The 27,037-nt window shown below is 39.8% G+C and overlaps 2 protein-coding genes across 3 annotated transcripts; both read left to right on the top strand.

Annotated features, from left to right (window-relative positions):
- The first annotated feature begins 1,249 nt into the window (after positions 1-1,249).
- Positions 1,250-9,969, top strand: LOC307165064 (sterol 26-hydroxylase, mitochondrial-like). The gene is made up of 9 exons (XM_079882361.1): positions 1,250-1,532; positions 1,798-1,988; positions 2,180-2,379; positions 3,786-3,983; positions 4,080-4,243; positions 4,337-4,503; positions 4,635-4,716; positions 4,805-5,005; positions 9,566-9,969. Exons 1-9 carry the CDS (start codon positions 1,293-1,295, stop codon positions 9,698-9,700), a joined length of 1,578 nt encoding a protein of 525 aa, XP_079738487.1. The 5' UTR covers positions 1,250-1,292; the 3' UTR covers positions 9,701-9,969.
- An 853-nt stretch (positions 9,970-10,822) lies between these two features.
- mcm3ap (minichromosome maintenance complex component 3 associated protein) lies at positions 10,823-26,862 on the top strand. Of its 2 annotated transcripts, none has more exons than XM_079881160.1 (31): positions 10,823-10,895; positions 11,130-12,623; positions 13,090-13,325; positions 13,436-13,517; positions 14,259-14,406; positions 14,496-14,695; positions 14,809-14,948; positions 15,080-15,277; positions 15,435-15,703; positions 16,838-17,000; positions 17,112-17,272; positions 17,414-17,634; positions 17,715-17,992; positions 18,085-18,185; positions 18,361-18,492; positions 18,588-18,692; positions 19,240-19,392; positions 19,503-19,700; positions 19,807-19,875; positions 19,965-20,099; positions 20,188-20,341; positions 21,160-21,424; positions 21,504-21,601; positions 22,165-22,555; positions 23,689-23,952; positions 24,040-24,169; positions 24,275-24,448; positions 24,540-24,687; positions 24,787-24,932; positions 25,739-25,886; positions 26,357-26,862. In XM_079881160.1, the coding sequence occupies exons 2-31, from the start codon at positions 11,228-11,230 to the stop codon at positions 26,522-26,524; spliced, it is 6,471 nt and encodes a 2,156-aa protein (XP_079737286.1). In that variant the 5' UTR covers positions 10,823-10,895; positions 11,130-11,227; the 3' UTR covers positions 26,525-26,862. The 2 variants fall into 2 exon arrangements, with proteins under 2 accessions (XP_079737286.1, XP_079737287.1); XM_079881161.1 differs by having other exon boundaries at positions 10,834-10,927.
- The last annotated feature ends 175 nt before the right edge of the window (positions 26,863-27,037 follow it).

Genomic DNA, 27,037 nt, shown 5'->3' with positions numbered 1-27,037 from the left:
ATTCAAATGGATATATTTTACAATCTCTTTATGAACGTTTTGAAATATCAGAGTTTTGGTTCAATAGACTTCGAGGGACAGAAATCTCTGATATAATTGAAAAGATCTGTGTTCCGAAGATGAACAAAAGTCTTATGACATGAGGGTGAGTAATTGATGACAAAATGTTCTTTTTTTTTGGTTGAACTAACCTTTTAATATATAAAATATATTTAATACATAAAAATATGTATTTAATATATAACAATTATATACATTTTAACATATATACAGTATATATATATATATAATTATTCGATCATCAATATAATGCAATAGTTTCTCTTTAAATTGATTTTTGTGCGAATTGTGTGATTTTAGATATCTTCATAAAATATGTATATTTTTTTAAAAATTGCACACAAAATTCAATTAAGAGAAACGAATGAAGTACCAGTAGCCATGATAAAGCAACAGGTGAGTGATAAACAGTGTGGTTGAATAATTCTTTGAGATTTACACCGTCTGGATACAGACTCTTCTCATTGGAGTAATAAAATCCCACTTGTGGAAAATTTGTGTATTTGACTTTGTTATTGTTAAAGTTATACAACAGATGACATGGTGCACTAATTGTGATGTAAACTAAGTTATATGTTTTTTGGCACATAACATCAATATTATAAATGTTATCTACTCTTTTTTAGGTGAGCGAAAGAATTCTTTTTAAGCATTCAGCAAATTTATCTCAGGAATAAGAGCCGTTGTAAACACGGGTGTGTTTTTTTGAAAAGGTTCAAAACCTTTTGTTTGTGTTGGTTCAATGCAACCCTGTAGGAATTAGAGCAGAGGTTAATGTTAAAGGGATAGTTCACAAAAATGAAAACTGTCATTGTTTCCTTATGTCATTCCAAACCTGTTTGACCTCATTTCTGTGGTGTAATGGAAAAGAAGAACTTTAGCAGAATGTTCACACTTCCAGGGGCCAGCTGTGGGGACCAGGGGCAGCTGTGGTCATCATTCACTTTCATTGTATGAAAAAGAGCAACTTTTGTGTTCCAAAGAGGGACATGAGGGTGAGTGAATAATTATGTTTTTGAGTGAAGGAAATTTCGATTTTCTCCAGAGGTGAAATATCATTATGTGCAAGAGAATGGTGTTTCAGATTTCAAAACAAACCTGCTCACAATATTACATTACAACAGATATTGAAGGGTTAACCAGAGAGGCTTTTGCCCCACCTCCCTCTCCCTCCCGTGTGAAAGAGGATCGGTGTAGACGGTGTTTCCCTCACTCTTCTCCCTGCTTCCATAATGGCTGTTCGTTTTGCATTGAGCTCTGCAGAAAGAAGGATTGGATTTGGTTTTCTGAGGCCCACGACAACGACCACGGACATCAGGAGAGGGGCAGTGGGTAATGCTGCAGCTTCTGTCACTGTCCAGGATAGCCACGGGAAGCTCAAGACCGTGGCTGACCTCCCAGAGATCAAGACATTTAGGATGTTGTACAGACTGATCTTTAAAGGGTACCTGAATCGCATGCATGAGCTCCAGGTAAAGAAAGAAAACACAGCCGTAGTTTATCATGTGACTGTAACTGCAAGACTGTTTAAAATGATTTCTGCCTTCTTTTATGGACTCAGACTGTCAATGTTTTGCCTTTAAAGACACTGAATAGATAGGATAGAACTATCTAATTGAACACTTTTAAATAATTTAGTATACTTCTTGTTTATTTGTTGCTCTGAATCAATTTGGAGTTTGTTTGTTCAACACCAACACTTGTTTGTTCTTCACCTCTTGTTTTTCATCTCTCCAGTTATACGAAAAACGGCTTTATGGTCCCTTGTACAAAGTGAACGCTGGAAACTTCCAATCCATTTCAGTAAACAGTGTGGACTTACTGGAGGAACTCCTTAGAAAAGATGAGAAGTTTCCTTCCAGAGGAGACATGACTCTGTGGACAGAATACCGTGACATGAGAGGCCTCGGCTACGGCCCTTTCACAGAGTAAAAACACATTGGCATAGGTTTCTTTATCTTTAACATGTTTTGCAAATTATACATTATGTAAGGCTAGTCATGTCAGGAGATTTTATGAGGTCAAAGTGCATTTGGCTAATGTAGCTGTGTGATGTTATGTAAACAGGTTATGTTGTTTTTTGTTGCTGTTCTGAAAAGAGAATAATGTTCTTCAACAGAGAAGGAGAGAAATGGTACAAACTGCGGACAGTGCTGAACAAACGCATGCTGCATCCAAAGGACTCGGTTCAGTATGGAGATGTGGTCAATGCGGTGGTCCAAGACTTCATCAAACGGATTTACTATCTGCGGGAAATGAGCCCCACTGGGGATCTTGTACCTAACTTGACCAATGAGCTTTACCGGTTTTCCCTTGAAGGTATTTCCCCTCCATAAGCACTTGAAATTAGATAAAATCGCTAACACTTTACAGTAAGGTCTCATTTGTTAACATTTAGTTAATACATTAGTAAACATGAACTATATGAGCAATATATTTTTACAGCACCTACTAACCTTTGTTAATGTTAACAAAAATACATTTGTTCATGTTAGGTCACAGTGCAATATTAACATTTACAACTTTTGATTTTAATAATATAATAGTAAATGTAAAAAAAAAAATGCTGTAAAAGTGTTGCTCATTGTTAGTTCTAATGTAATAGTTAGTTAGTTTAATGTAATAAACTAATGTTACCAAATGGAACCTTATTGTAAAATCAGACAATAGGAGACACAACTGGCTTGTCACAATTAAGGGTAATCAGGAACCAACCTGACACTCATGCAAGACCTAATTATGCAACATTAAACATTTCACATCAAAGGGTGAAATAAAGTAATTCTTTCAAAAATGCAACATAATTGCTTGAAAAATACGACATTTGTAGACATTTTCCCCACATAATATATTTTACCAAATATGGTAATATACTAAATAACCTGTAATTTTTACTTGTCAAATTAAGCCATTTAAGTTACATTACCATTCAAAAGTTTAGGTGCGGCAAGATCTTACTAGATCAAAAACAGTGCTGTAAAAAGCAGTAATATTGTGAAATATTGTCACAATTTGTAATGTCATTTAAAAGAAAACTGTTTTGTATTTTAATATATTTTAAAATGTAATTTATTTCTGTGATAACAAAGCTGAATTTTCAGCATCCATTACTTCAGTGTCACATGGTCCTTCAGAAATCATTCTAATATGCTGATTTAGTGCTCAAGAAAAAAAAACTTATTATTATCAATGTTGAAATATTAACAGATATAAAATATAAACAGTTGCTTAATATTTTTGTGAAACTTTGATAAAAAAAATTCTTCAGTGAATAGTAAGTTCAAAAGAACACCATTTATTTATTTTAATTTAATTTAATGTGTCTTCTTTGCTAAATAAAAGTATTCATTTAAAAAAAATGATAGTGTAGAAGCAGATCCCTTTATCCATGACTTTATTTATGATTCAAAATTAATCAAATAGTTTAAAGTATTAAAGTATTTATTATTATTAATTTATTTTATTGAGAAAGTTAATTAAGTGACATCCTTCTGCTATATGATCCCTGATAGAATGTTGTCATGCAACAGTAACAGCAATCTGCTTTGGGTGCTGCACAGTGAGCAGTTTTACAGTCATCCATTTTACAAATCAAATTATAGTCCTTATATTATCATTGCAATTAATGTGCATGCCAATTTATCATGCGTGCCAACTAATAGCATAATGTTTTCCATTTGCCCACAATAATAGTGAATTTTCTGCTTGTTGCTTTTCTCATACAGGAATCTCATCCATTCTGTTTGAGACGCGCATTGGCTGCCTGGAGAAAGAGATTCCTGCAGAGACACAGGATTTCATTAATTCTATTGCACAAATGTTCACCTACAGCATGCCTGTGGTGGTGCTGCCCAACTGGACTCGCAATTACTTGCCATTTTGGCAGTGGTACCTCAGTGGCTGGGAGGGAATATTCAAATTTGGTGAGCTTGTTAGCTCACACATCTTTTTTAGATAAACAAGAGATACAGACATGTTGTGCAGAGAGATGATGTATTGTACTTATGGATTATGCACAGCCGGAAAGATGATTGACATGAAGATGGAGGCCATTCAGAGGCGCGTGGATGCAAATCAGGAGGTTGCTGGGGAGTATCTCACCTATCTGCTTTCCAATGTTAAAATGAGCAGTAAAGATGTATATGGAAGCATTTCTGAGCTTCTGTTGGCTGGAGTGGACACAGTAAGAAGAATTACTCTATCTTTGACCATTTAAAGAAAATATATGAGTTTTAAAATGATAGAACATAAGGCTTTGTTTATTTTCGTGTTCTAGACCTCCAACACCATGTTGTGGGCACTGTATCTGCTCTCAAGAGATCCTGAAGCTCAAGAGGCTCTGTATCAGGATGTAACCAGAGTCTTAAAGGGCGACAGAGTCCCAACACCACAGGAAGTGAACAGCATGCCTTACCTCAAAGCTGTCATCAAGGAAACACTAAGGTGGATGATTATGTGGTGTAACATCGTATTTGAGAAGCCAGATTAAAATCTGACAGTGGCCAACCAAACAGCAAATTCTGGATATATATTTGCATATTATAATGTCTTTGTACATGTAATCTTCTGTGCAGGATGTATCCTGTGGTGCCCATGAATTCTCGTCTTATTGCAGAAAATGATGTTGTCATTGGTGGACACTTTTTCCCAAAAAAGGTAAATTGTCCTCATGTTGTTTAGAAGAAAAGAAGAGATGCCAGTTTAGAAATTGACATCACTAAATCAGCTGGGTTTTTTTTAACAGACAACATTCACTCTGTGCCACTATGCAATCAGCCGTGATGAGAAAGTCTTCCCAGAACCACGGAAGTTCAAACCTGACCGCTGGCTCCGAGATGGCAGAACAAGACCCAACCCATTTGGGTCAATCCCATTTGGCTTTGGAGTCAGAGGCTGTGTTGGCCGTCGCATTGCTGAATTGGAGATGCATCTGGCTTTAGCAAGGGTAAGAGAAATGTCTTGGGTTACTTAGCTGTAACCCTGTTCCCTAAAAAACGGGAACAATATGTTGCGCTTAGCTCTATGGGAACACTTTGTGTGACCATCAGTGAATTAAGTGAATAACACGCCAAAGAGTTTGGCTTTGAACTTGACGGCCTCTGACAGTGACATCACTGGAGCGCATGTTCATCAGAGGCTATAATTATATGTGCTGCAGGTGCACCTTCAGGTAGCTTTTGAAAGGGAACGTCTCAAATTACTTAGCTGTAACCCTGTTCCCTGAAAAAGCGGGAATGAAGTTACAGCTAAGTAATTTGAGACGTTCCCTTTCAAAAGCTACTCTCAATGCTTTGCTTAGTAGTATGTGCTCACAAGCACACAGGAGGTCTCATGAGTCTGGGATTGTTGACTCAAGGACATGTGAACCTGGGGTCACATTAACATCCAAACTATAAAATCTCATGAATGTGTGCGGACCACCCTGCCGCATCACAAACTTGTTGCAAGGGGGCGCCCCTTGCCAGAGCTTGGGAGGAAGCGACCCCCCTGGAAGAATGGGCCCTAATTCCTATAGGCGAACCTCATAGGCACGCATCATAGGCTAGGGCAATGGCATCTCTCACCCAGTGTGACATTGTTTGCTTAGTGGCGGCCAGCCCCCTGTTGCGGCCCCCATAACATATGAAGACTTGCTCCACTGGCTAGTGTGGTGGACGTAAGACTGAAGAGCATGGACTTGACAAAGTCGGTGAAGTTTCTCCTTATTGCGATTCAGAAGGATCACTACAAATAAGGAGAGATGAATACCTTTACATTGCAAATTATCTGAGCTTTATTTTACATTCTTCCTCAAAATGAGCGGAGAATCGACCATCTAAAGCCATAGGTATCGACGCGAAGGACAAGAAACTGCTACAAAGTCCAACGTAGCCCCAGAGCAGACTCTCGCCGACAGGAAACTGGCAGCTTTTGTGAGGAACGAAGAACACCTGCGTGCCGGTGCTCCTATTCAGTCAGTCAGTCCTATTCATCAGCCAGTCACCAGCAAACAATACAGACGCAACACACACACACAAAACAAGGAACGGACGAGAGGGACGTTACACTCCTGCTCCTGCGTTGTAAACGGTGGAGGGCAGAAAGCTCCAAGAGTGACTGGGTGAATGGTCGAGAATGGAACCTTAGGCAGGTAGTCAGGATGAGGATGCAAGATAATTTCTGGATCACCATTCCTGGGGCAAAGTCTAAGCAAGATGGTGAGGTCGACAGAGCTTGCAAATCTCCAATTCTCTTTAGTGAAGCGATTGCCATCAGAAAACTATTTTTTAGGATCAGAAGCTTGTCAGACGCTTACTCTAGAGGTTCAAAGGTGTTCCCAATCAGCCCCTCAAGGACTATAGCTAGGTCCCATGAGGGAACTTTGATTCTAATGGGCGGCCTTAGTCGCCTGGCACCGCAAATGAAGCCGGCGATCAGAGGGTGTTTCCCGACTGATACCCCATCAACCAGGGCGTGGCAAGCCGATATGGCAGCCACATACACCCTAAAAGAGTTGGCAGGGCATGTGTCTGCTAATAATTTCTCCTGCAGAAAGTCCAGCACTGAAGCAACTTTGCAGTGGACTGGGTCCACGTGATGTGCAGTACACTACCACTCAAAGACACCCCATTTAGTGGCATATATCCTTCTCGTGGAGGAAGCCCTAGCACTGAGAATGGTCTCAATAACTTCGGCTGAAAGCCCAGTGTCCCTCAGCTGGTACCCTTCAGGGGCCAAACATGAAGGTTCCATAACTCGGGCCGGGGATGAAATATTGTCCCCTGTGCTTGCAACAGAAGGTCCCTTCTGTTCAGTATCGCCCAGGGCAAGCAGTCAAGGAGGGATATTATCTCTGAGAACCAAACTTGGTTTGACCAATGCGACGCTATCAGTAAGAGGCAAACTTTGTTAGAAGTAGCCATTGCGTCCAGATCCAGGGGGGCTGGGTGGCTCAGAGAGAAGCAGAGGGGACACTGCACTGTCTCTTGAGAGGCGAAGAGGTCCACCTCTGCTTTGTAGAATCTTTCCCAAATTTGTTTCACTACCTCGGGGTGGAGTTTCCCCTCCCCATTCGGTAATGTCTGTTTGGACAGTAAGTCTGCTCCCCTTGTTGCGCTAGCTTGTTCAGAGGGTGCGAACGCAGGCCGCCCTGGCGATTTATGTAGGAGACTACTGTAGTGTTGTCCACCTGCACTAGTACATGGTAGCCTCTTAGCTTCTGGAGGAAATACTTTAGAGCCAGAAACACAGCCATCAATTCATGGTAATTAATGTGCCAATCAAGAAGATGACCTCTCAAGACCCCTTAAGTTGGACGGCCATCTAAGACCGCTCCCCAACCCTAACGAGAGGCATCTGTCGTTAGCATTTTGCGATGACAACATGCACCTAGAGTGGGACCCAAGGCGAGGAACTGGGGTCTGAGCCACACAGAAAGGGTACGTAGCCCACAGCACGTAGCCCTTATATGCCTCTGGGTGTTGGCCCTTGGATATAACCCCTTGGCTTTGAGCCACAACTGAAGTGGCCTCGTGCAAAAGGCCCAAAGGGATCACCGTGGATGCCGATGCTATGATCCCCCCCTCTCTCTTTTGGGAAACAGAAAGTGCCGACTGTAATAGCCTGACTTTCTCTCTGTGAGGGGACAACATTCTATGGCCCCCTGTCCAGAGATTGCAGCTCTTGTGACATGAGATGCACCTGCTCAGGTTTGATGATTGTGGGGACCACGCTGTTGAAACGCAGGGGTAGAACATGAATTGTATCTTGTATCCCTTTTCTACAGTCATTCAGACCCGAGAAGAGATACCGGCCAGTAAATTCCACGCTACCACGTTTTCTGAAAGGGGTACCAATTTCAATACTTCCTGTTGAGGGAATGTTGGATGTTCCGTTTCCTGGGCAAAAACAGGAGGCGACGGAACACCCAGCATTTCGATGGAAACCGCTGCCCCCGAAGCACCAGAGGTGGCGGGGATGTTATAGTGGTTTCGTGAAGGTGCCAGGAAGGAGTCGCTTTGTAGCCACCCCCACAGACCTGGGCGCAAAGCCATCAGGACCTCTTCTTTTTGGAGGCGATATTCCTGATGTCATGTCTCCTGTGAGGTTGTTGAGCGTGATGAGCCGGTCCCCAGTCTCTACGAGGGGGAGCGCGACTTGCTACACTCTCTTTTTGTGCCTCTCTCCTCCGAGAAGGACTGGGTTGGGGCTAGGTGGTCGATGGCCCCTCCCCCTGAGCATGGCGAGGAAGAAACTGTCCAAACGCTTTCTTCTGTCTCTTCAGCTCCCTGAACCTGCTGACTACTATATTTACCAAGTCGCCAAACAGGCTAGAAGGTGAGAGGTGGGCATTGAGAAGAAAGACTCCATTTTTTACTCGGATGCCCGTTCTGCTCCGGGCCAACCAAAGCACCCATAGAACAGCCAATGGTACACACTGTCTGCTTGGTCACGTGGAGAGACAGAGATCTCTCAGAGACCCAGGCGAGAGATCTTGTCATGGAGATCCTTGAAGAAGGGGAGAGACCCTGTTTGGGGACCCTTCCTCCTGGCCACCGATCAGAAATCTGTCCTCTAATTTAGAGCGTCTGGGGAGATCTTGTTCCTGTTGCCAATCCAACTATAACCTGGCCACGGCGTAAGTCACCACCTCGAGTAGCTCCTCTTGCACTTTGTCATCACGCGAGGTATGCTCGGAGGTGGTGAACTCAAGATCCATATCACAAAAAACAAGAGAAGAACTGTCCTCCACCCGAGCCGAAGAGAAGCCGCGGCACGCTTCGGAGTCAGGCAGAAGGACATCGTGATCTGGAGAGAGAGAGCGATAGAGACAGATCCGTCTCTCGCCCCTCACCCAAATCAACATGCGAGCCCCATGATCTCAATGTAGGTGCTGCCCCTTGAAAGAAGTAAGGTGAGCATGAAGCACCTTAACTGTGAACAATTCACAGTGCTTGCAATCTCCCTGGTCCAATGCACGGGCAGCATGCTCTTCCCCCAGACAAACAAAGCAGAACTGATGTGTGTCGAGTTCAGGCATGGGCTGTGAACACGGAAGCACACAAAACTTACTCTGTATGATGCTCATAATACTTTTGAATTGAAGAAAAGACTGCTCGCTGTCAGAAATTTCAACAGAAGATAGGCAGAGAGCTTGAATCACACACACACACACACACACACACACACACACACACACACACACACACACACACACACACACACACACAGTATGGCTCTGAAAACAAAGAAAACTGAAGGTGCACCTGCATCACATCTAATTATAGCCTCTGACGAGCACGCACTCCAGTGACGTCACTGTCAGAGGCCGTCAAGTTCAAAGCCAAATTCTTTGCCGGGTTTACACACATAATTCACAGATGGTCACATGAAGACGTGTTCCCACTGCTAAGCGCAGCATTGAGAGTTGATTTTGAAAGGGAACAGACATTTGTTTTTGTTTTTGTGCCAGACAGTTCTATTACATTTATTAATTGTGCTTTTCAATTGCATCTTTTCATTCCAGATAATCAAGTTGTTTGAAATCAGACCGGACCCAACTGTAGGTGAGGTTCAGTCACACAGTCGTGGAGTGCTTGCGCCAGACAGAAAGGTTAACCTCCACTTTGTGGAGAGACCGAAGATACATTCTGAAGCATAGCTAAAGAAGACCACTGTTTCAGCAAAACTGCTGCATGTGTACATATGAAAATTATCAGCTGAAGTAAATCATGTGAATATGTCAACTTCTTTATCTTCATTTGATTATGATTCTACCCTGTATTACACTGTGAAAAATTATTTTGTTCCCACCCTATTTTATATAGCTCATGCCATTAAATTGTTCTTGTGCATTGTATTTCATTATGCTGATATATTTGTATTTTATGAACTTTAATTAAGAAATAAATTAAACTTTTTAATGAATCTAAAATATCTTTGTTTTATTATTGTTCAGTATTAGTGTAAGGGGATTTATGAATATTTATAATATATCACTGCAATAGATATACATTGGAATGCGTTGTGGATAACAGCAACTGATTAAATTATGTAACAAATGAAATGACTAATATATCACCTTTGATAAATATATATATATATATATATGTAGGCTATATATGTATATATATTTATATATGTATATGTATATATATATATATGTATATATATATGTACATATTAACACAGGGTGTGCATTGTTTTTCTAATAATTCAACGATCCATCGTCAATCATTCCTTACATTAAAAATCAATTATTCCTTACATTAAAAAAAGTATGCATGTTTTTTATGCATCCAGATAAAACTCAAAAGTAGTCAATAAATTGTTTCTTGAAAACTTATAAACTTGATTTATCCAAATATATACAAAAACCTATCATAACAATTGGAGTGAAAGAAAAGTATTAAGTTCACATAACTTAATGGGGCTATGTTTTACAATGTTGTATTGCTGCTAAACCATGTAGTGTGGAATTCTATGTTTCAAAACGGGGACAAGACATTCTTATTACAGCAAATTATGTTGATTCCAAATTATAATAGCAATCTTAATAGCATTTCGCTATAATTTTTGACTATGGACTTTGACTTGTTGTTAAAGGTAGGCCTAAAGTTTTGACATAAATTCTATCTTACATTTGTGCATATTTGGTGTCATATTTTTTGTGGATTTCTATAAGATGTTCGTTATTTTTAGCGCATTCACCTGTAGTACTTGTCCTCATCCAATGGTGTCATGCTCTTGCCTGCCTGTAGAGGCCGCAATCGCCTAGACTATCGTTCGATCGACGCATCTGTTCACGAAGAAGAGAAATAAACATCCGGTCCGAGTCCGACGAAAACAGCGCTTAAGTATTTGCTGATATTATTCCTTTTCGATTTGAGTGGGTTTAATTTTTATATATATATAATGTAGAGATATGATGAATACTTTAGTTAATTTTGTGAGTTTGCAAAGTTAAAACGTGCTCAGCCTTCAGTACTCACGGGTTTATTTTTCTTCTTTGAGCTCTTAACACGGTTTGCACAGATTTGGGTTTAAATCAACTAAGCCAGAGGTAACTGTTTTCTCTCTTTGTTTTACAGGATTCAGAGTAACGTTACATTGGTCATGACCAGCAGGCCGATTTGCTCAGGATCACATCAGTAAATCTTTAACAGTTGCTGTTCCTGCTTCATCCATCATGAATCCAAACATCTTTGGTCAACCACAAACTGCCTTTCAGTCATCGAACAACACTAATCAGTCTGGAAACCTATTTCAGTCCTTTGCCCAGCAGAACCCAGCACAGGGTGTTGGCTTTGGACAACCATCAGCTTTTAGTCAGCCAGCTTTTGGCCAGTCAACACAACAGCCATCTGTCTTCGGCCAAACACCTACTTTTGGCCAGGGCGGTGGGTTATCTCAAGGATCGGTGCAGCCGCCATCGTTCTCCTTTTCGGGAACAGCCCCAGCCCCAGCCTTTGGGCAGCCGAGTTTGGGTCAAGGCACGCTTGGATATGGACAACCACCGCCATCATATGCTCAAGCTACAGGACAGAATCCGATGTCTGCTTTTGATCAGAGCTCAGCTTTCGGTCAGCCTTCTGCGTTTGGTCTATCCTCAAGCGTCTCCGAGTCGTCGACCAGCTTCAGCAGCACTGTTACCAACCAGCCCAGTTTCGGTCAGCTCTCTGCCCTCTCTGGACCCACCGCAACATCCTCCTCAAGTTCCTCAATAGGGGGTAGGACTGATAATCCCCCTAGTGGGAACCAGTTTACTTTCAAGCCACCCAATGAATCTGTTTTCAAACCTATTTTCAGCGTCAGCCCAGAACCTCCCAGTTCAAATCTGTCTTCAGCCTCTGAAACTATTGGATCATCCAAGGCCGTAACTAGTACTGTGGGCAATTCCTCTGGTGTTTCGTTGTTCTCATGCGTAAAGCCAAGCGCTCTGGGCTTCAGCTTCTCACAGCCAGCAGCAGCTCCTTCTGTCTCACGTTCGAATGCAAATTTTTTACAAAAGGAGACGCTCAGTGGTGGCAGCAACATTCAGTTCACCTTCTCTCAACCTGCCAACCCTTCCAGCAGTAGTACGCCTGCTTCACAGCCCACGACTCCATCCACCTTCAGCTTCTCAGCGCAGACCCTTCAGCCACAGCCAGATAACAAAGTACCTGCGTTTGGTGGTACTGGCATTGGATCCTTTGGATTTGGGGTCCCAACAACTGAAGCCCCACAAAGAACGGAGGATAGAGCAGGAGATTTGCAAAGCAGTGGAGGAGAAACAGCTTTTGTGAGTTTCGGCATAAAACGTAAAGAGGAGACGGTAGACCCAAATCCAGCTAAAAGTGATAGTAGTGAAATTGGAGCAGAAGGCCCAAGACAACCCGCTAAACGCCCACTGCTGAGAAGCCGTGGCCCAGCTGCAGGGCTTTTTCGCAATGCGATGTCTGAGCTCCTGAGATCCAAAGTCAGCCCAGTCAAGAGAGATGATCATCCTCCAGAAAGACCAGATCCACCTGGTCCAGCTAGTGATGTGGCCACTACATCTCTGAGATCTCAGGCGCCAACAGTTTTGAAAAAAGCAGAGGAAGTTTGTAAGATACATTTCTTTTCTTGTGATGTTTTTTTAAGGTTCACACACTAATATAACTAATATTAGTATAATAATATATTATAAACACACACTAATTCTATATGAGGTGCTATTATTGGTTAATATTTTTGGCAGATATAAAAATTCTGTACTATTTAGTCTGACAAAATAAAAATAAAAAAACACTAAAAACTTAAATTTAGACATCACAACAAAATAATGTACAGGATGGAAAATGGATATTAATTTAGAGATTACATTTAAAAAATAATTGTAACATTTTTATAATATAGATCACCTAAATGTAAAACTATTAAATATACTTTATCGTCTGATTCTGATAAAAAAAATAAATAAAAAAGGGCTGATATAGCACCGATATAATAATGCATCTCTAATTTTTATACTAAAATATTTTGAAATATATATTTTTTTGTTAACATTGTTGTGATCACTTGTCTTTGTAGCGCTCAAGCCTGAATCACAGACACACACTTCAGGTAGACGTGCTGTTCGAAAGGATAGCACAGGCAGTTTGTCTGGTCTCTCTCCTACTGATGCCACTGTTATACAGTGCAAAGGCATCCCACCCAAACTCAACAGGAAGGAACTCGTCACAGAGCATTTTGGGCACTTTGGGAAAGTGCTTAAGGTGTATTGCAGGCCTCAGAAACATCTGGCCATTGTGTATTTCCATGATCATGTGAGCGTGACCAGTTAAATACATGATACAAAATTCTCATTGCCAAAAAAGTAGTTATATTTAATGAACGTGTTTGTGGTTTAATTAAGTGAACTCTTTCTTGCCTTCAGGCATCTGCAGCCAAAGCCAAAAAGAAAGGAAAGATGTTCCAGAGGAATGAAATTCAGATATTTTGGCAACGAAAGAAACAGAGTGAGTAACAGTACTATTTAGAAGTTTGTTTATTGTTTAATTAAATAAAATAAAAATTCGAATTCATGAAATGTAAGATTTATTGTATAGGACTGTGAAATTAATCAAATTAAAATCAAAATTGTGTTTTGGCCTTGTGGGAATGTTTAAACTGGAAAATGTTGCTAAAGTGCGGTGTTAATGTCATCCACAAAATAACTGATTAAATTGAGTTTATTTTATCAATATAATGAAAGCAAGATGAAAATGTTTTTTTAATCTTAATTAAAACATATAACACTGTAAGATGCATTAACTATGTACAAAATTAAGAATTGATTCAAATATCCCATCATATTTTTTTGCCACTGCCTTGCTTGAGCTAAAAGCTAAACTGAAACGATCTGCTCTCAATCAAACTCATTTCAGCTCAAGGTCATTGTTTCACATTTTCATTTTTTGGCTACTACAAGTTACAATACAAATCATAGAAAATGAGGACAGGCTTTTTTTTTTTTAGCTGTGGACTGATGAGCATATGAAAACCTGTCCTGTTGGTGACATGTCAAACATGTGATCTACTGTTTAAATGTGATTTGTATGCCTGGTTTTAATGTGTTCTTCTAGCCTTTAATCTAAGCAGAAACAGTATTGTTAACTTTTCTTTAAGTCGCAATTTTTTTGCACAAAATTATGCCTAATATTATTATAATGCTGTGAACTTTCGTACTGTTATGCTCATAAAGTGCTTGTCATTTACAGGTCCTGGTGAAAAAGCTGCTAAACCTTCAGAGGTCAAAGATTTGACGGGGGACTCAGAGTCTGGGGCTGATTTGTTGCAGTCCTCCCCTAGTTGCAAGCCTCATCCCAGAGCACCGCCCATCATCACCACTAGCTCTCTTACTAAAGGGTAATTTAAGACAAGTAATTTCAAACAATCCCTTTGCATGATGGTTATTTGGCCTGATTATTTATTGCTGTGTGTTTTTTCTGTTAAAGCTCTCCGATCAAAAAATCATCTGTTGCTAAAACACTCCAGTTTGATATTGAGGCACTGGAGTTTGTTTCAGAGGAGCGGAGCGTAGAACGGCCTAATAGTAACCTGCCATCAGTACTGCAGCCTCTCATCGGTCAGGTGGCTGAAACAGCAGAGGAGAGATACCGCCTCCTAGAGCAGAGAGATAAGATTTTACGGCAAGGTCTCTGATACCATATTGTACTGAACTTATTGTAATATGTAATATAATATTATTTATATTGTTTGTTTTAGAATATAGATTATAGGGTAATAATGTTCTTTTTGTCTCTGAAGCTCGGCCCAAAAGAACAGACCTGGATATGTCTAAAGTCTTTGTAGGAACATGCCCTGATATGTGCCCGGAGAAAGAACGGTATATGAGAGAAACCCGTAACCAGCTGAGCATCTTTGAGGTTGTTCCAGATACAGAAAAGGTTTGTGACAAAACAGTCCAATAATGATTTGAAATCCACATATTTATTGGAGTTCTTGGCTAAGGTTCAATATTATGTCAAAATGAGTTTGCCATTGGTTACCTTTGAGTTATTTGATTAAATCTGCTTAGGTGGATCATTTTGCTGCCATCAAAGAATATAGCAGGTCTTCGGCCGATCAGGAAGAACCTCTCTCTCATGAGCTTAGACCACTTCCTGTGCTAAGCATGACTATGGACTACTTGGTGACTCAGATTATGGACCATGGTGAGGGCAATTACCGTGACTGGTATGACTTTGTCTGGAACAGAACGAGAGGCATTCGAAAGGTGGGCATAACAACTTTTAGTCTTATTTCTACTGATGTTATTATTTTAAAATATTAAAACTGATTGATTTAAAATATTCAATGTGAATATTATGTCACTGTTGTGTTTATTACAACTTAGCCTATTTTTTGAAATTATGCCTGATCATCTTTTGTAGGACATTACCCAGCAGCATCTATGTGATCCAGTAACAGTACAGCTCATCGAGAAATGTACCCGTTTCCACATTCACTGCGCTCATCACCTCTGCCAGGAACCCATGATGTCTTTTGATGCCAAGATCAACAATGAGAATATGACAAAATGCCTGCAGAGTCTAAAAGAGATGTATCAAGACTTAGCCACCAAGGAGGTGTACTGCTCCAATGAGGCAGAGTTCCGCCAATACAACGTGTTGCTTAAGCTCAATGATGGAGATATTCTTCGGTAATGCGCCTCATCTTGCTATTTTTTGTGTTTTTTTAGCAGTAACGCTAATCATAAAACTATTTGGAATTTGGAATCAGCCCTTTTTAGGCAGTTAAGACATCCCTGTTGCTCAAACAGTAGAGCATGGTGCTAACAATGCCAAGGTCATGGGTTTGAATTATGAACTGATCAAATGTGTACCCAAAGACTTTATATAAAGAAAGACGGTGCACTCGTATTACTATGATTGGGAGAAAGTGCAACACGCAATATGGAGGAATAAGTCCCGCCTTCTAAATAAGAGCCAATTGCCGATTGGTAAAGTCATTGCGTCACTGTAGCTGGCATTAGAAGCTCCGGTTCCCATGGAAGCAGTCAGTCTTCTGAGACGCACGCTTAGGACTGGGTGCCCGCATTAGCTTGGTCCAGCCTGAAAAATGCAGTTTTTTGTCATGATTCAAGTGTTTAAAAACAAAATTTATGAGACCGTTGTTATTTCATTGGTGATTTCAAATATGAAATTTAATTGTAAGCTTGGCGAACAGTTTTGGAGAATTTGATGTTTCCCCATTCAAAGAGATAAGAGCTGCACTTGCATGCCTAGAGGCCTTTCAAAGATGGCCGGCAAATGAAATGACTTCTTAAAGGGACTTTGGTATACCTAAGGCCTGGTTTCACAGACAGGGCTTAGATTAAGCCAGGAATAGGCCTTAGTTTAATTAGGACATTTAAGTAGTTTTTTATAAATGCGCCTTACAAAAAAACATTACTGGTGTGCATCTTGAGACAAAACAATGGCACTAACATATGTCAGTGCAAGTTGCTTTCAGTTAAAACAGCTCAAACATGCATTTTAGTCTGGGACTAGGCTTAAGCCTGGTCTGTGAAACCAGGGATATATGTAATAAAAGTTACTTTGGATAAGCGCCTGTCAAATATGTAAATATAAATGTACTTGCCATATTTTTATATGATCAGAAAATAAATGAATTTGACTTAGGTTAGTGAGCACATTGAAGAGGGAAATAATCTGGCTTCCAATGACAGCACAGAATGGTTCTGATACAGATATTTGCTGAAAGAGTACCAATCAGCAATTCCTTGCACTGACGGTATAAATAATACAAATGGATTTGCTTTGTGTCAATCCAGTGAGGTGCAGCAGTTTCGCAAAGAGGTGCGGGCGTCTCCGGAAGTGGATTTTGCTGTGCAAGCCTTTGCAGCACTCAACAGCAATAACTTTGTCCGGTTCTTTAAACTTGTGAGTGCAGCTTCCTATTTGAGCAGCTGCATACTTCACAGGTACTTCAATCAGGTAAATGCATCTTACCCAGAGGGTAGTTCAGTAGCCAGTATTTATGAAGTACTTTGTCATTCATTACACTTTTAAGTTTCTTAAGAACTATTTTTGTCTCTGTTTGTTTAGGTGAGAAGCAAGGCACTGAAAATCCTCAATGTGGCCTTTACTGTTGGGTCCCAGAGATCCACCATTTTCCCAATCGAGGACTTTGTCAGAATGCTCATGTTCCGCAATGCAACTGAAGCCGCAGACTTTATTCAACAGCATGGCCTTAATATTAATGATGGGTATGTCCTACTTATATTCTCTGTTGTCTTGATTTTTGCAAAACATCTTGTACAATGTTAGATCCTTTCTCAATGCAATAGTATCCAATGTCATTTTGCAGAATTCTTGAAAATGAATGCCTTATTTTGTTTATCATCCAGCATGGTAGAACTTAGTCGGACAGCCTATCAGGATGATTTCTCCCTGCCTCAGAGCAAGTCCGTGGCTATTGAGAGGAAGAGAACTGTTCTGATTGGCGAGGTGGTGAACGGTGGCCTTCTGCCCAGCCCGCCTCAGCACAATCCCGTTTGCAGCTTTGACTCCAACAGCAAGTACACTGGAGATCGTCTATCTTCAGAGGCTCCACCAGCTGCCCTGAAAGGTGTGAATGCACTTCAGTTCTTACTTCATTAGTGAAAATTAGAATGTGCTTTTCTTTACAAGATATTTTGGTTTTGGCAGTTCATCCACCGAGGCAGGAGTTGAAGCCTATGGTGGAGCCTGACTCCAGGCCTCAGGTGAAAACAAGGCTTCTCGTTGAACCACGGCTATTAATGGATGTCCCTGGCATGACCGAGCCTGTAAAACCGAACTATATGGAGGAAACCGGAGAGAAGTCCCAAACAGCAGAACCCACTCTGCCTGGGGTGACACAGATAGTTTTCCAACCCATATTAGCCCCGCAGCCAGTCCGACCTCCATCTCCTCCACCCAAACCAGAGCCAGCCTACACAGATCAAGTGAGACACTTTTCAGTCTTAACCACAAAGAGCAGCAGTCCTACAATGTGCTACATACATAAGCTCACTGATGATACAATTATCTCTGGCAGGATATCATGGCAGAGGTGGATGCGGTGCTTCATGAGGTAGTGGAGGCCGAAGTCTCTAATGTAACCCGTGCAGCTGCTGAATATGTGTCTGTAGCCCTCAGGTAGGAACTCTTTCCTTTATTGACCTACAGGTTTAAAATTCTTAAGGGTGAAAATTAAACTATTTTTCAGCCAGAAGATTTCACTTCCCTTTAGGCCAAAGTCTCTTTTTGTCACACAACAAACTTGTTTTTTTGTTTTTTTTTCATAATGTATCTGCTCACATGTGTCCTGCAGTGCAAGTGACATTGAGCTGGAAACGGTTGTGAGTGAAGTCTTACATCAGCTGCTGAGGGAACTGTCCACATCAGAGATCAGAGCTGAGAAGGAGAGAATTGAAGAGGAGAAACGCAAGAAGGAAGAAGCCAGGTGTGTGAAAGACCCTCTACATTCATGATTTAATACAATACTTGTGTTTTTGTGTTTAAGTTTCCTACTCTTCTTTCATTTTTGTTTGATTTTAGGCAGAAGGAAGCCTTTCTTGAGCAGTTCAGTGGTGAGATGTGTCTTAAGATCAGCGATGAGGTGCTAACAGAGAGCATTAGAGCAACCGCTGAGGCTGAGATAAGGTATGCTTGGATATTGTCTGTCACCTTTGGCTTTTTCATGTTGTTGTCTCCTTAAAAGGGATAGTTCAATCAAAAATATTGTCATCACTTACCCTTACGTTTTTCCAAACCTGTATGAGTTTATTTCTTCTGCTGAACACAAAAGAAGATATTTTAAAGAATTTTGGTAATCAAACAGTTGACGGTAGCCATTGACTTCCATAGAAAAAAATACATTTGAAGTCAATAGCTACCGTCAACCATCTGGTTACCAACATTCTTCAAAACAGAAAAAAGAAAGTCATACAGATTTTGAGTAGCATGAGGTTCAGTAAATGGTGACAACATTTAATTTTTAGGTGAACAATCCCTTAAGTTTAATCGTTTGTTGTAATCTTCATTTGTCACTTTGGATAAAAGCATCTGCTAAATGAATAAATGCAACAAAACAAGTTATTATGATGCATTACTTGACTGTGAAACATGACTTGGACATGTTCTTGACAGGTTTTAATGAACTTCACCAATAAACGTTTTCAAAACTGGTAATGCGGTACTTCTCTTCCAGGCTTGCTTTAGAGATGAAAGCGGCTTGTATTGCTCGCTGCACTGCGGAGGAATGCAACAGCATAGTAGAGGAGACGATGGCTGAGGAGGTGGCCGCGATGGCACAAGAGATCTTGAACGATGAGTTGAGGCGCATCCGCAAGTTCATCAAGAGGTTTGAGGAGCTAATTATTTCTCTTTATGTGTATAAAGCAGGTCTTGGAGGTGTGTTTTATCCCACTTCTTTAGAAATCTTTAAAGAACAGATGTGTGCATGTACTCTAGGTGGCGTGACGTGGTAGCCGTGCGTCGCCAGCTAAAGAGACAGATGCGTGGTTTCCCTGCAGCCCCTGGCTGTGTAGATCCACAGTTCAAACTGAAGGCCCTTGTCCCCAGTGCTCCTTCCAGTCCCTGTCTGGTCCTTTTGGCTCAGGGGATGGTCAACCTGGGCAACTCTGGGAACATGGCAGTTTCCTGCACAAGGTCTGTTATTGGTGATTTCAATCTAGTTATTTTATTTTGCTTGGATTTGTTTGTTGTTTTGAATTCGTCTAAATGATTGTTCCTGGTTCTGACTTTAATATTATAGGTTGCTGAAAATGAGACAAGAAGCAGTTCATCAAATGAAAGTGTCCTACTACTACAATCTCTTACTGAGGTAAGTACAATGGGGATGCAGTTTGGCATAGATGTGCAGGATGTATATCACTGTGATTGTCTGTATGCTTAATTGTCATTCTTTGGCAGTGAGCGTGTATGGATGCCTCTTGACCTCCCCACCCTTGTGGCAGAAAGCACCCCCAATGCACCTGACAGAGTCTTCTGGAAAGCCACGCTTCTGTTGCCAAGCAGCTGCGATAGTGATATAAGCTTTGCCAGCAGGTAAAGAACAAAATGATGGGAACATTTCTTAAGACATGTGAAATTATAACTGACATCTTTTGTTTTATTTATGTTTGTTTCCATGCAGGATTCTGACAGACTGGCTTGAGGTTAAATTGGGTGGAGGAAATCAATCTGAAGATAGTGAGAAAGAACCAAAAGGGAAACTAAAAACATTGTGCATCAGTCACAGCCTGACAAATATTAAGGGACAGACTCATGAAGTTCACATTTCTATAAAGGTGAGCCTCAGAAGAAATGAAAATTCTGTCATTATTTACTCAGTTACAGTGAGGTAATGAGGAGAAAATGGACCACAGGGGGAAAAAATGTGTGCAGTGCTGCAGTGATGACGTATTTTTGTAGGCCATCCCGGAAGTTAGCATCACCCTGGTTCCATTGTCAAAAACTCGGTAGGATTTTTCCATTGACTTTTCGATTATTGCAGAAAATAAGCTCTGTGACCAACACATTTTTTTTTGTCTTTACATAATGGTTATCAGGATAATCTTCACAAATTAACACAACTGAATTTTTAAGCACCACAGTCGAGTGATTTCAATATCCTCATCACTAATCTTCTGACAGCTCTTTTAGTCTTTATAAAAAAAAAAAAAAAACTCAAAAAAGTTTGAGTTACAATAGTTTGCAAGACTGTGATTATAAACACAATTAGGCTGTAAAAACAGACTAGTGAATAGATGAGTTTACCTGTTCGACGTGATGTTTAATGTCCCTGAAAACCTCTGTAGTCAAAATTAGCCACTTGTTAGCAACTGCCTTTTTCAAGACAATTAAAATCTTTAAAAAAATCGCAAGGGCTATTACTGATACAGAATTTTATTTCTTAGAATAAAACGTGACCATTTTGAGTATGTTGTGTTTCAGGCATTTACCCAAGAACCTATTAAAAAAAAACATTGACGATGGAACTGAATGTAAAAAAACAAACAAAAGGATTTTGACCTACAAAAATGTCATTTCTAGCTCATTAGAATTGTATCCAGGGGTCCAAATATCTCTGCATTTACAGATGATTAACCCCTGTGTCTCTGTGCAGGCATGTCATGGCCCCCTAAGTGCAGAAGACCAGTGCCTGCTGGAGGAACAGAAGGAGCTCCATGGTACCAACGCTCTGCTGATGCTGCTTCCCCCTCTAAACAGTGCTGGACAGGGAGAAGAGGACGAGGATGTGACCCTGCTCTCTGCCCTCCTCCAGCTGAGGCAGGTGCAGCAGGCCAGCTGCTGGCACTCTCCTCTACCACTGGTTGTGGTGGTTACTGGCAACCAAGACAGTGGTATCAGCGATCAGGGTTTGGAAGAAGGCAAGTTTGTTAAAGAAAATACATTGTATAATAGAGTTAAAGACTACAATCTGATTATTTTATTGTCTCTCTTTCACAGCACTCATGTTGAATATGTTAGTGAGAGATGGCCTCATCTCTGAATACATCTTTGTCCATATTCCAGCAACCCTCACTGACCTGCAAGGCTCAGAACAGGTTGGTCTGCAAAAAAAAAAAATTGAATTGAATTAAATATAGTTAAACCTATTTGTGTTAGGGATGCGATCATATTGGTATCATAAACTTTCTTTGCTACTGTCTGTCACTTTTAACTTTCTCATTGACAGTTGTAAGGGGTTATTATGTCCAGGTCACCTTTCTCCTCGAAATTGGAAATTGTATTTTAAGTAAAGAAAATTAAGCCATTTATTAGGATGATTTATTTGACAATATAAAAGATTAATCTAATATTTTGTTTATAAAATGACTTCATATTCTAGTAATATACCTTAAAATCATTAGTGTACACTGTACAGCTACCCTCATTCAGCAGGTTTGTCTGCAAAAAATATTGAGAATAGTTCATTTCATTAAAAATAGTTAAAAATATGTCTGTTAGGGATGCGTGTGTGTGTGTATCTTATCAGTATCAGTCGATAAATGTGACCTTATAATGCTATTGGTCCAATAGGCAAAATAGGGTGATATATTTATAAATGATAGCTAACTAAATATGGATGATGTACTTACACATTCTTTTTATAACCATTCCACTTCAGATGAGTCTTGTTGTGAGGTGGCTTGCCGCCCGCTCTCCCACTGGCCCAGCCCTCTGCTCTCAGACCCTGCTGCAGGTTGTTGAGTTAGGCCTGTGCCGTGAGTTCCACTCCAGACTACAACGAGACAAGCAGGACAGGAAACATGCAGGTCTTCCGTCTCAGCGCCCGGAGCCTATTGTGCAACTCTGTAACAGTGTGCTGAGTTTTCTGGCAGGTGTGGTTTCGTCAGAGCACCTGTCCAGTCTGTGCTGGCCACCTCCTGAATTCTCTCTCCCCGAGAACAGCGAGCTGATTCCTCATCAGGCCTGGAACTCTCCAGAACACCAGGACTGGCTGAGGAGAACCATCCTCAGTCGGCAACTTCCTGAGTGGGATCTGCCTCCCGTTAATGGTAAGGGAGAATACTATGAAAAACAGGAAATCCACACTCCAAACAAATTCAATTCAAAGTTCAAGATCCAGTTTTTTTGGGTTTTCATGTTGTGTAAACTGAATCTACGCACACAGAAAATGCATTTCATGTATAAATTGGCACATTTTTCATATATTTTGCTAATGGGAGAATGCAATACAAGAAGCTTGTAAAGCTTTTAGTGAAAACCTTATTTATTCCAAACTTTTTACCAGTAATGTCTCTTATGCTCAAAATACAGTAAAAAACAGTACTATTGTAAAATAGTATTACAATTTAAAATAACTTTTTTCTATTTTAATATATTTTAAAATATGGTAATTTATTCCTGTGGTGGCAAAGCTGAATTTTCAGCATCCATTACTCCAGTCTTCAGTGTCACATGATCTTTAGAAATCAATCTAATATGCTGATTGTTGCTCTGTTATTTTCAATTATTATTGGTGATTAATTATTGATGGTGGTTCTTGTTTTGTTGCATATTAGTTTTTGTGGAAACTGTGATACGTTTTTTTAGGATTCTTTGTATGAATAGAGTTCAATGAACAGCATTTATTTAAAAAAGAAATATTGGTAACATTATAAATGTCTTTATTGGCACTTTTGAAAAAATGAATGCACCCTTGCTGAATAAAAGTATTATTATTCTTTTCTTTCTTACCCCAAACTGGTAGTCATGGTTTGAACAAAAATGTTAAGCCACAAAAACTTTTCAACACTGATAATAACAAGAAAAAAAAATTAGACGAAATCTTTCTTTTTGTGACACTGAAGACTGGAGTAATGGCTGCTGAAAATACAGCTTTGCCATTACAGTAATACATTTTAAAATGTATATTACATTGAAAAAATAAGTTATTTTAAATTAATATTTCACACTTTTGCTGTTTTAAAAAAACAAAAAACAAATACGTTCTGCCTTGGTAAGCATAAGAGACTTTTCTAAAAAAAATCTTAATTATTTCAAGATTTTGACTGATACTGAATGTTGGCAGTAGGCATGCATAGAGCATGCATTTTAGTAGAATTTGGGTATTTGACCCTGAATTAACTAGATAAATGCTATGGATTTGTATGGTGGCGTTAAAACAATCTCTTCTCTTACTACTCAGCTTCCTGGCCACATTTGTGCGCCTCTATAATCCAGTACGTATCCCAGATCCCCACCTCACCCTTAAGCCAACCCATTCTAATGTCCCGCCTGGAGAACCTGCTAAGAAGAGTGAACTACCAATATTTTCATGCGAGCGATGCAGATGGGGATGACTATGAGAAGACTGGACCATCCTTTCAAGAAATTCCCTGGGACGATATCATATGCCTGTGTGTAGAGCATCGTATGAAGGACTGGAGTTTAGAGCCTCTTGTGGCAAAAGGTGAGAATAACAGATTGGTAACAGAATGGAAATTATGAACTGTATATTTATGTTATTAAATGTATATTTTAACTGTTTTAATCACAGATGCACTCACAGATGATGGTGAGATTTATGTATATTTTAACAAAGACAGTCTGAAGAGTTTCCAGCCCCCTGACAGTTGGATAGAGGCTGTGAAACAGACATACCAGGAGAAACAGCATGCCTCAGAAGTGTAACTATCGCTCTTTTACATATTTATTATTCAAGGTATAATCTTATATAGTATAGCAGCCTTACAATAAAAGATTCAAGCACAATTTTTTACTTTTTCTTATAGGTCTAATATCAGGCCCAGCACAGCAGCCAGACGTTTCCCCAAGCAGAAGCTGTTTCAGAGTCAAATAGACATAGAGGAATGGCCTTCTGTTCATGATACTGCTCAAATTCCCATAGCACAACGCTTTGAACAGATTCTCTCTTCCATACGCAATATGAATGCTGAGGGCCAGAGGTTAGCTTTAACAAATTTAATATAACAGTTAACTGTTGCCTTTTTTTGCTTGGTTCTGTTGCTGTAACCATTCCTTAACATGTATCTGTAGGATTGGAGAGCAGATACAGCGCCGAATTGAATCGGATCATTTGCACCCTTCATCTTTTCCTCTTGCCCTGACCTCCACCAATCTTTCTGTGCCTCTGATCATGACCCCCTCCCGAAAGCGTCCTGCTGCTGGCACTGTGCATACACAGGTAGAGTTATTCCAGAGCCTTCATAACTTTTTAAAATATTAACTCCAGTTGTGACGATCACTATAAATGCTTTAAATCTCTATTTTTGTGTTTTTAAAGGAAACTTTTGACCTGGTTGAGAAAATATCATCTCCTAGCAAAGTGAACAGACTTTGCTTTGCTCCAGACAGCACACAGACTCCCATAATGGAGCGACTTCAACATACTCTCTCAACTGTTCAAAAGATGAATGCTGAGGGCCAGAGGTTAGGTTCAATATTTTTTACCAATGCAATAAACAGAATTTTACACCGAATTTAGATGATGCCCCTTTGGTGATCAAAGTGCACGACAAATGGAGTTAATCTCTCCCAAAAGAAAGAACCAATTCTGAAGTGCTTGAAACAAGTCGTCAGTAATTCCTGTCTTACTTCCTGCACGAACTTTGAAACAAATTTACATAATACCAGCCTATGGTCTCCATTGGCTGCCTGCGAATAACGTCTACTTTGACCCGCCCTCAAACACTGTAGTTGTAGCGTAGGCCTGAAGAATTTTCATTTGTTGTGTTGTCAACATGTTGAAAAGAAGAATACGGACAAAACATGTCCACATGCCAAGGTTACTGTTTGAATCACTGTGTTTACTTGTGCTGAGGAAGCCTCCAGATCTGAAATTCAGAGATGGTAATGGGCGTTTCATTTCCGACACACGCTGTAAGATGTAGAGTGTAGACCTATAACAACAGACTGGGTCATCTGACTAATCAGAGCAAAGTAGGCTCACGGAAGGGAGGGGTTTAGTGAGACCGGATCCTTGATCGAACCGTTTCATACACTATGAGAAAAGAGGAGGTGATGCAGTGTATATTAAAAAAATGAAAGTGTTTGGATCCAAGTGAACCTATTGTAAGAGACCTCTAAATCTTAATTAGGAACCTTTAAAATATCATAGTAGGGGCCATTTAAATGTGTTTGTACCTTATTCCCCATCCATCTTTTAAATTGTCCTCTTAAACATGCATTATGGGATTTTGTGTATTTTATTCATTTTCTTTTACTTCTATATCTAGAATTGGAGAGCAGATTCAGTGTCGGATTGAGGCGGATACTTTTTCCTCTGCCTCTTTCCCTCTCTTCCTCCCCTCCACCCTCCTCTCTACACCTCCTCTAGTCATGAACTCCTCTAGGAAGCGCCCTGCTGCTACCAGCCACATACAGGTACAGTATTCCAGTATAGCTAGTGCTAATATGAAAGTAGTTACAATGACAAGTAAACTATTGCGTTAACAAGTATAGAGAGTATATATAAAGAGAGAGTGCTGAATAAAACTTAACATCATTGTGAATGATGAGAGGCATCCTTTATCCTATGCTTTTGAATTATTGAAATCTGGCCAACGGTATTGTTCACCGATGCATTAAAAACAGGTCCAAACTATCTTTTATCCCCCAAGCAATTACATTTTTTAATTCTTTTTCTAGTGTTAATTGATGATCAGCTGGTCTGGTTATTTTAAATTAGATTTATTTGCTTTAAATTATTGTTAATATATGCCTACTGTGATTGTTAAATATCTGTATGAGTATGTAGCAAACTTATTTTCCCTATGGGGACAAATAAACTGACTACTACTAATATGAAATTGAAAAGTAGCTTTCATTAAAATGTATTTGTTTGTTATTTGAAGGAAGTGGTTGATTCTGTTGAGAAGACTGAATCTCCTAGTGGAAAAAGCAGACCGGTATCTTTATTCCAGCGTTTGCAGGACTTGAAAAGAGAGTTGTCAAGTCAGCAAGAGGAGGAACGTGTGTGTGGCCTCAAGTTGAAGTGTCTTTTAGACATTGTAGAGAATTGATGTTTCAATATAACAGCAACTGCTCAATGCCATTTCCAGTCTTTGCAATTTGAATGAAAATGTATTTTATTTGCTGGTTATTAGTCTTAGCAGTTTTTTTTTTGATGTTTTAATTTTATATAGTTGATTAAATACGTTTGCCTAAGTCATCCATTAAGTATAATTAGATTTTAGTGTGTATTTTCATGTAACATTAATCTAGAATTTGTACATTTGTTTTCAGTCATACTTTCCCAGTTTCTGAATAAGAGTGTTAAGTGTATTTTGTTTATTTCAATAATTCTGTTGTATTTTAATGTATATTTTTGACAACCATAAAGATGTTTTTATCAAACTTCTGCCCATTTCGTTCAAATTCTTTTCCAAATATGCAGAGAAACACTGTATAACATATAGATAATATTTGTTAAAATACCTGGTAAATTTCGAATTATTACATGAGGGATTTAAATTAATTATTCACGACACTCCAAACGTAGTTGGTGTAAACTGGAAATTCACGCCCATTTTACT

This window comes from Squalius cephalus (genome assembly GCF_949319135.1).
Source record: "Squalius cephalus genome assembly, chromosome: 9".
Taxonomy (NCBI): Eukaryota; Metazoa; Chordata; class Actinopteri; order Cypriniformes; family Leuciscidae; genus Squalius; species Squalius cephalus.
This window is presented reverse-complemented; position numbering and strand designations above follow the sequence as displayed.

What these genes read in the sequence shown, in the direction of transcription:
- LOC307165064 (XM_079882361.1), top strand. Translation starts at nt 1,293, where the DNA reads ATGGCTGTTCGTTTTGCATTGAGCTCTGCAGAAAGAAGGATTGGATTT. An exon ending in TTACCGGTTTTCCCTTGAAG is followed by an intron (nt 2,380 to 3,785) that starts GTATTTCCCCTC and finishes TTTCTCATACAG; the next exon opens with GAATCTCATCCATTCTGTTT. An exon ending in GGAGGGAATATTCAAATTTG is followed by an intron (nt 3,984 to 4,079) that starts GTGAGCTTGTTA and finishes GATTATGCACAG; the next exon opens with CCGGAAAGATGATTGACATG.
- mcm3ap (XM_079881160.1), top strand. Translation starts at nt 11,228, where the DNA reads ATGAATCCAAACATCTTTGGTCAACCACAAACTGCCTTTCAGTCATCG. An exon ending in TTCACAGGTACTTCAATCAG is followed by an intron (nt 17,001 to 17,111) that starts GTAAATGCATCT and finishes CTGTTTGTTTAG; the next exon opens with GTGAGAAGCAAGGCACTGAA. An exon ending in GGATCTGCCTCCCGTTAATG is followed by an intron (nt 22,556 to 23,688) that starts GTAAGGGAGAAT and finishes CTTACTACTCAG; the next exon opens with CTTCCTGGCCACATTTGTGC.